This window comes from Oratosquilla oratoria, chromosome 44, assembly GCF_046742065.1.
Source record: "Oratosquilla oratoria isolate Oo_2021 chromosome 44, ASM4674206v1, whole genome shotgun sequence".
Classification (NCBI taxonomy): domain Eukaryota; kingdom Metazoa; phylum Arthropoda; class Malacostraca; order Stomatopoda; family Squillidae; genus Oratosquilla; species Oratosquilla oratoria.
In genome coordinates, this window is record NC_134820.1 from 17,448,402 (window position 1) to 17,458,228 (window position 9,827).

General features: G+C 42.2%; 1 protein-coding gene across 10 annotated transcripts in view; it reads right to left on the minus strand.

The window, feature by feature from the left end:
- Positions 1-550: 550 nt before the first annotated feature.
- LOC143022429 (protein tipE-like) overlaps positions 551-9,827 on the minus strand; it is an 86,491-nt gene continuing 77,214 nt past the window's right edge. For 8 of the 10 annotated variants that reach the window (XR_012966052.1, XR_012966053.1, XR_012966054.1 and 5 more), the window contains one exon: positions 551-1,020. Coding sequence is in view for 3 of the 10 variants with exons in the window: in XM_076180648.1 (XP_076036763.1) it covers positions 954-1,020 (67 nt within the window). In the remaining 7 variants the exon portion in view is untranslated. Of the gene's footprint in view, positions 1,021-5,653; positions 5,712-9,827 lie in introns of those variants that run through there. The other 2 variants (XM_076180649.1, XR_012966055.1) reach the window with 2 other exon arrangements.

A 9,827-nucleotide genomic window follows, 5' to 3' on the forward strand; every position in this document is an offset into this window, starting at 1 on the left:
TCTAATATCACACATTATTCTTTGGGCAGCAGCATAGTCTATGTACTGTATATAGATTTATATATATATGCACATATATATATACGCATTTGTGCACGCATATATATGTATATCTGGTAGATTCATAAATATATATATCTGTATGCTGTCGTATATAGTCTTTTGAAGCACACGTACTTGTTAAAATTCTCTGGAATATATCACTTTTATACTGCTATTTCTAGAGTTTATAGATTCTACGAAGGATTACACATCCACAGGCCTTTCTACCAAGTCAAGCTGAGCATCTGGGAACGTATTTGCATGTCAGGTCTTAGGAGTCAAGGATCTTGTTCTTTCAATGTTACAAAATAAACGAGCCTCTAAGATTTACCAGTTTGCTAGGGCACAAATATATATATATATATATATATATATATATATATATATATATATATATATATATGTAAGTATATATATATATGTATATGTATATGTATATATATATGTATATATATATGTATATATGTATATATATATATATATATATATATATATGTATATATGTTGCTACAGGATTGTGATTATTTTTTTGCCGAGCTGCATGTGCCTGCGCGTGCGTGTGCATGTGTTTGTGGGTTTGTGGTTAGGTGATTACTGACTCTGATAGTTTTACTATGGGGATTAGTAACTAGTACATTATTTGTCTCAGCTCTTTCTTCTCTAGATGACACTGGCTAGCTTGAGGTATCTGGACTGTCTACTAGCAGGTTCCGTTCCAGGCATGGGAGTAGATGTGAAGTGGTTAGGTTGAGGGGGGGATTCCATCCATGCCGCTACAGAATATCTACGCTTGTTTTGTTTTAGTTTACTGCCTGTTTCCTTCCTTGTTTCTCGATGGTGAGGCAGGTGTGTACTTGGAGGGGCTCTGAGGGGGGAGAATGACGGGTGGTCTGGAAGCTTCGGCGTTGCGTCTATGTGATTTCCTTCTCGATGAAGTGGCCGTCATGGAAAGCTGCATCAGCCGGCTCGGTCACGGAGCTGGAAAGGGCATAACGAGTCGTTAGTCAAGATGGGGGCGTAGGCTCGTCTGCTAGTGTTTGTTTATATCACGCAGACCTCAACCTCGCTACTTCTGTTACGAGTCGTTCTCGCTTTCATGAACAGACAAATCATTCTTTTATTCTTTTAGATTCTCTACATACACATTTGAAGAATTTTTTTCACTTGAGACAGAATGAGAAATCAGAACATTACTTAAGTCAAGCTACAGCCATATCATGTCATTATATATATATATGTATATGTATATATATATATTTATATATATATATATATATATAGAAACATATATATATATTACAGGTGAAAAATGTAATCACACATTTGTCAATCACGTAGAAACCACTGTTGGAGTAGAAAAGACTGGAAACGGGGAATCTATATATTTCGATTGCAAACTGCAATCCTCTTCATCTACTGAAGAGGATTGCAGTTTGCAATCGAAATATATAGATTCCCCGTTTCCAGTCTTTTCTACTCCAACAGTGATTTCTACGTGATATATGTATATATACATATATGTATATATACATATATGTATATGTATATATACATATATGTATATATTAGGAGACTTTCAACAAACATTCGTATCACAAAGTACTCTAAGATTAAAGAAACTTCCGTTCCAGAAGTGAATGGGATTTATATTTACATGTATATACAACATCATATGTACACATACAACAGAGGAACACTTGCGTAGTCTTCACGAACAATAGGAAATAAAGTGACACACTCGACAAGAAGAAACTGAAATTGGACATTTTAGTCAAAGATAGAAGGAGAGGAGCCTACGCCAGGAGGCGCTGAGTGGCTGCGGCCGAAGCCGTCACCTTTGCCCTATGCGCTTCTTGGACTGGGGCAGGTAACAGTCACTGCTGGGAATCGGAAAGGCGTGCGGGACTCGAGCCCATAACCGAGCGAGTGCGAGAACAGCACGTTTCCGATTACCCTAACAGCGCACTTGATAGGGAAATGAAACTAAATAAATAAATAATTAAATAAATAATAAATAAATAAAAATGTGAGAAAAGGAATTGTAATGAAGGTAGTAATTCTGTAATAATATACAATAGAGAATCTTGAAATCCACATCGATTTTTGTAAAAACATTTGCACAAATATAGTAAAAATGGGCCATCAGTTCTCATGCATACAGGCACGCAAGAAAAAAAAGTAAACACATACACACACACACACACACACACACACACACACACACACACACACACACACACACACACACACACACACACACACACATATGCACACACGTGCGAACACATATGCAAATACACACACGTGTACGCACACACACACAAACACAGACACACATACACACACATATACACGCACACGATCGCGCACACACACACACACACACACACGATTGCACATACAAACACGATTGCACACACACACACACACACACACACACACACACACACACACACACACACACACACACACACACACACACACACACACACACACACACACACACACACACACACACACAATCACACACACACACACACACACACACACACACACACACACACACACACACACACACACGCACACTCGTACACACACACACGCACACACACAAGCGAACGCCTACGCAAACACACACTCGCACACACTCAAGGGAACGCTTACACATACACACACAAACACATACACACAAATACACACACGCATGCGCGCTTGCTTGCACACTCAGACATGCACACGCGCGCGAGGACACACAAAAACATACACATATCGTTAGAGAGAGAGAGGCGGGTATATATATGTATGTATATACTGTATATGTATTAAGCATATTGTATGTGTTTGTGTGTGTGTGTGTTTGTGTGTGCGTGTGTTTGTATGTGTGTGTGTGTATGTGTGTGTGTGTGTAAGTGTGTGTGCGCGCGCGCCTGTGTGTGCGTGTGTACGTGTGTGTCAGTGTGCGCATATGTCCGTGCGTGTGCGTTCTTATCCAAACTGCGACCAAGATAAATCCTGTACCCAGATAGATACCATTCAATCTCAACTCAACTTTCTATCCTCCGGTCACCCACCCCTGGCTAGATAGTTGATGGAGAGAGCCAGTGCTCTAGCTAGTAAACTAGATGACTCGGGGCTCTAGGACAGGTGGGCGAGTATTGGAGTCTCACCTGTATTGATCTACCAGTGCAGAGCCCCCCCCACTCCCCCACTCCTCCCCCCACTCCCCAACTCCCACTCCCACCACCTCTACCTCTACCACTACCACCACCTCCACCACTACGCCCATATAAAAATCTTCATTACCGTCATCGCTGCTACCACTAAGTACTATCTACACTACCCTTCACTACCACTAAAGAATCTTCCATAAGCTTCACCACTATCCCATCAATATCACTAACTACCATTTTCACTAAATTCAATGTCGTTATCACTATATTCTTACTTTGTCCTAGAGCAACAGCCATTAACAACCACATCTACATCCAGCAACGGCATGACCACCCATACTAATACCATCATCACTAACATACCTACCACTAATACCACCTATACCGCAACTAACCAGACCTACTTACGTCACAGCAACCACCACTATCTCCACCCCTTTTCCCCCATCCACCCTAACCCCTTCTATCCTCCTCTCCTCCTCTTCTATCCTCCTCCTTTCTTCTTCCATCTTCCTCTGCTCCTCTTCTTCAACTCCACCGTCCTCCTGCAACAAACGCAGAATCATCCCACTCTGTCTTAAGCCTAAGGATGGAATGACATGATCTGTTTGTGTGTATATATTTGTGTGTTTTATTTTCGTAATTCTTATGTTTCATATAGATATATCTGTATATATATATATATATATATATATATATAATATATATATATATGTATATATATATATATATATATATATATATATATATATATACACATATATTTGTGTGTGTGTGTGTGTGTGTGTGTGTGTGTGTGTGTGTGTGTGTGTGTGTGTGTGTGTGTGTGTGTGTGTGTGTGTGTGTGTATTACTAACAATTCTATTGATGTTTATGTATTTTTATTCAGAACAGAAACGATGATCGAATATGTGTGGCTAGAAGAACAAGAAAAAAGAAAAGTTGAAAAAAAAATCTCGAATCAAGGAGGTTGAAGACGTCAATTCAAGGTGAGGTTATCAACTCTTTTTTCTCAACTTTGTTCCATTTTTGCATCAACCTCTGTATCGGGTGACCCTCTCTCACCCGACTAGAATCGTCTAACCTTAAGATTAAAGTCAGAAATGTGTACCTCTGGTCCATAGAGGTTGATCAAGAGAGATGTGTCATGACCAGTGTGTGGACAATTGAAAGGTATATCAACCTCAAATGGAAGAAAATTCAGTATTTTATCCAATTGAAGGAGATACTACAGACATACATACACACACACGTACATATATATATATATATATATATACATATGTATGTGTGTGTGTATGTGTGTGTGTGGATACATATGTATACGTAGGTAGGTAGGTATATGTAACCAACATCAGAGAAAAGATTAAGAATGAAATGGTCATAAAATTTATTATAGAAGTAAACTAAGACGATATTGGCAAGCGTGCTTGGCTAGATCTGCCTTGGCGCTGTGAGCGTTTTTGGCATACTCCTTCGATGCGCTGGTGAGTTCGCCCGCAAGAAAGCCGTGCTTGAGCGAAGATGGCTGGTGCGAGGAGGAGGAGGAAGAGGAGGAGGATAGGGAAGAGGAAGAGGAGGAGGAGGGTAGGGGAGTGGAAGAGGAGGATAGGGAGGAGGAAGAGGAGGAGGATAGGGAAGAGGAAGAGGTGGGAGATAAGAAGGTTATGGAACGGGAGAGTCTGGAAGATGAAAAGAAACTGTTTGGGAAAGAACGGAGCGGAAGGAGTTTGAGTTCGAGGAAGATCAGGAATGACGAAAGGAAAAGGAGGAGGAGGAGGAGGAGGATGCAAGACTGCGTGCTCGGCGATAGAAAATAACAATATGAGGCAAAAGGCTATTGCTTGCTTGCATGCACGGGGAGGGTTGACCTCTGCAACTCCTCTCCAACACTTCCCTTCCCCTGTACACACTCAAGGTGCCAGTCTTACCCTCAAGGTGCTCCGGGACACCTGAAGTCCTCCTTACCTGCACCCTGCAAAGGCCTCCGACTTGTGAGATCCTTTGAACCTACACCGGCCATTTGGTCTTGGCTTTGGTCGGTTTTACGGTTTCATACCGAACATGGCCACGAAGATTGTCCTAACACTTCTCTTTTACCCACGCATTCTCAGTTTGGCTGACCATAGTCGGTACCATCAGATATCACTCGGGTCAGACCGTGCCCAGGAAGACCTTGTTAAGGGCGGAGTACCTCAGGGCTCACAGTTCTGACCCATTCTGAACCTCGCGGGGTATTACAAGTTCGCTACCGTCCCCTACAGTAGTGTGACTAACTGAGAGTTCACCCCTAGACAGCCTATACCCTCTGATAACGTCGTGGGCCTGTGAGGTTCGGCCATTCCGCCCACAGGAAGGTGACTGATAAAGTCGAAGTTCCCATTGAAAAGAGAAAGAAAAACGCCCTTCTGGGTTGACCACTCATGACCACAGGGCCAAACCTTGTCGAGATGTTGTAGGTTCCGGTGACACAGGGAGGGATGTTACAGCGAAAGGCATCTGCAAGAGGAACGGCCCAGATTGAAGGGGTAGACGGCAGGAGGTTGGGAGGGGGGTAAGCAGGGTTAGGGTCTTAAGATATACACAAAGAGTTCGAACAAGAAAAGGTTGGGAAGGGCATGAACAGAAGCTGAAATTAATCAAAATTTTAGAGAGCGAGAGGGAAAGAGGGAAGGGACGGAAGAAGGTAGAGGGACATGAGTACAAGGTAAAATTCATGAAGATAATGAAGAGGATATGGATGAAGGTATGGGGATGAAGAGGGAGAGAAGATGATGGTGAAGGGCATGTTGATTTATGAGAAAGTCAAGATCATATAAATAACTTGTAGACTTAAAGGCAATGGTTTCCAACATTAGTGTAACGCTGCTTCTTAACCTCTTGAAGATCGTTTGAACACTGAATGAAAACGTCTGGTATTCTGGTTCTCGGTATGTGAGCCGGTTTGGAAGATGACGTAGACCTCAAAGGGGCTTCAAGGTCCCGCATTGAGAATCGCTGCTTTAGTTGATAAGCTAAGAGAAGAGGAAGTCAATGACGATAAGACTTCCTTCACAGACGCAAACCCGATGGCTATCTTTTTTTTATCCTTCTTATCCAAGCCTATGCCAGACGATCTTGTTCAGCTGAGGGGAGGCTCCAGAAACAAAGGGAGCGACTTATACATGAGAGTGAATATCATTTTTTCGGTCCGTAGGCGTAATATTATGTCGAATCCAACCTGTGTTACCCGCGTATTTATGCGTTACTGTTCCTAAGACTCCTGGAGACAACAGGATAGAGTTGCTAAACAACCACTAACTGCCACTAGGTTTTGGCCAGTAGTCCCACCAGATGGTTTAGTGATATTGAAGGATAACGGTCTCAGGTCTGAATGGAGTCTGAAACGATCGAGACCCAGTTTGCATCGAGGCCCAATCGACATCTAAATTAAATCAGATTTTTTTTTTTTTTTTTTTTTTTTTTTTTACCCAAATGTAACCTGTTTTGAATCGAGATGGCAGGCGTGTCGAGAGGATCTAAAGACATGAAAAAATGGTGACGTCACAGTGAAGCAAAGTATGTCTGCTATAACAAGTGCTTCTATACTTAAGGACTATAACGCACCGAGGTTTCCAGAACGTCCTACTGGGAGTGTTAAAGGTGTTTGATAACTTTAATAAAGAGATTCAAAAGGCACAATGAGATTTTGATCCTAAAAGGGTGATCCTAATGAGAGGTGAAGAGCGTCGACCTTATAACAATGAAATTGTGCAGTTTAGCTCAAAGAAAGACAAGAGTCGTTTTAACAGAATAACACTGATTTCGTAAGGAAAAGGTAATTTTGGAGGCAATAAAGTAGGAAAGCCTTTTGCTGGGGCATAGGAGAGAAAAGAGAGACGAAGAGAAAGATTTCTAAGTCACTAAGCGATTGAAGATGCCAATGACAATCACAACCCTGGCCTCAGTTTGAGTTGTTTGTCGCACTACTGTAGATGAGCGAGTGTAAAAAATATCTCCAGAATTCTGTGACATGTACACACACACACACACACACACACACACACACACACACACACACACACACACACACACACACACACACATAATATATATATATATATATGTGTGTGTGTGTGTGTGTGTGTGTGTGTGTGTGTGTGTGTGTGTGTGTGTGTGTGCGTACGTGCGTGGTGTGTATATGTATTTGCATGTGAGTGTATGTGTGATATATTAATATGTAGAGAAAACTCAATATTGAGTTTTCGAGGGGTTAATTTTTCGGTAGATATGTTTTCTGGGGTTTCATTGTCTTGCTAGTAAAGCTTGTCATTTGATAGTCAGAACACACTCCCAGCTATGATCTACGAATATGAAACATGGAAGCTAACGAAGCTAATGGAGACAAAGACACAGAGATTAGAAAGGAGAACGATGATTGTGATAATATTTAAAAAGGAAGAGAGCAATGTAAGAAGGAGAGAGAGAGAGAGAGAGAGAGAGAGAGAGAGAGAGAGAGAGAGAGAGAGAGAGAGAGAGAGAGCAATCTAGGTCGAAGGAAACCGGAGTAAATAGATAGTACAAGTAAAAAAAAAAAAAAAAAAATGAGTGTGACAGTTGATGGTACCAGATGGTACACGTGTATTGCTAACTATACAATAGGAGATGGCAGGCATGATAAGAGATCACATACAATGTAAAAGAATATAATATAGAAGACATAGGTCGGTACTATCGAACCAGGCATTGACAAGAACGAGATCCCAAAGTAATCGACTTTTAATGACCGATGATGATGATGGTGATGGTGGTGGTGGTGGTGGAGGTGATGATGATGATGATGATGATGATGATGATGATGATGATGATGATGATGATGATGATGATGATGATGATGATGATGATGGTGGTGGTGATGATGATGATGATGATGATGATGATGATGATGATGATGATGATGATGATGATGATGATGTTGGTGATGATGATGATGATGATGATGATGATGATGATGATGATGATGATGATGATGGCGGTGGTGGTGGTGGTGATGACGATGATGATGATGATGATGATATTATGATGATGATGATGATGATAATGATGGGGAAACAGTTTGTTCACTGATAGAAAATTGTTGTTTACCTCTCTTTAGGGCACAATCAACAATTAGAAATATTAATTACAAATTCTAATGTGTAAGGGGTATATGTCACTAACAATAAGCGGAAAGTGGTGATCTTGTACCAAATGCTATCTACTGAAACAAAGAGAATAAAGTGGAAGAAAACTTGATATTTCTACAGTTGTTATCTTGGTTATCGAAGTAAATTGTGAAAATAGTAGAATTTTATTAACGCTTTACACGCAACGAAAATAACCTCACAATATTAACTCAAGCAAAAGATTGACGAGAAATAGACTTATTTGATCAATTCATTCAATCATGTATTAATTTATTTATATATTTGACGGTAAACATTTTCTTTATCCGTATTGATCCATGTATTGATTATTATTTATATATTTGACGGTAAACATTTTCTTTATCCGTATTGATCCATGTATTGATTATTATTTATATATTGACTTGCTTGTTGAAGAATGAGATCGGTAAGTGTGACGATGACATACTTTATATATATTTTTTGGTTAAAAAAATGAAACTGCGAGGCGGACTCCGGAATGAATGGGGCTTTAAAGGGTCTGTACCCCTTATGAACTCGAGTTCATCCTTCAGATTCACTTTACAAGAGTGTTGAAACAGTCCTCCATTCTCCCCACTCTCCCCTCTTCCCACTCCCCTCTCCCCTCTTCCCAGTCCCGTCTCCCCTCCCCCTATCCCTTCTCCCCTCTTCCCACTCTCATCTGCCTCTGCCTTCCTCCTCCCCCTCTCCCCTCTTCCCACTCCCGTCTCCCCTCTCCCTTCCCCCTCCCCCTCTCCCCTCTTCCCTCTTCCCACTCCCCTCTCCCCTCTTCCCACTCCCGTCTCCCCTCTTCCTACTCCCGTCTCCCCATCCCCCCTCTCCCCTCTTCCCACTCCCCTCTCCTCTCTTACTACTTCCGTCTCCCCTCTCCCTTCCCCTCCCCCTCTCCCCTCTTTTCACTCCCCTCTTCCCACTCCCATCTCCCCTCTTCCTCCCCCCTCCCCCTTCCCCCTCCTCCTCCCCTCTCCCCTCTTCCTACTCCCCTCTCCCCTCTTCCCTCTTCCCACTCCCGTCTCCCCTCTCCATTCCCCCTCCCCGTCTCCCCTCTTCCCATTCCCCTTTCCCCTCTTCCCTCTTTCCACCCCCGTCTCCCCTCTTCCGTCCACCCTCTCCCGTCCCACTTCTCCCCTCCTCCTACTCTTCTCCTCCCTTTTCCCACCCCCGTCTCTCCTCTCCCTTCCTCCCTTCCCCCTCTTTCTCTCCCCTCTTCCCATTCCCCTCTTCCCTCTTTCCGCTCCCGTCTACCCTCTCTCTTCCTCCACTCTCCTTCCCCGTGTCCCCTCCCCCTTCCCCCTCCAAAAAAAAATAAAAAAATAAAAAAATAAACACAAAGTCGATGAACTGCTGTTATCAAAATTGATCACTTTATCTTCCTCTGGATTAGATTCTTTTTTCCTGTACTAGGTTACTCTCCTTTGCTCGGCTAAAG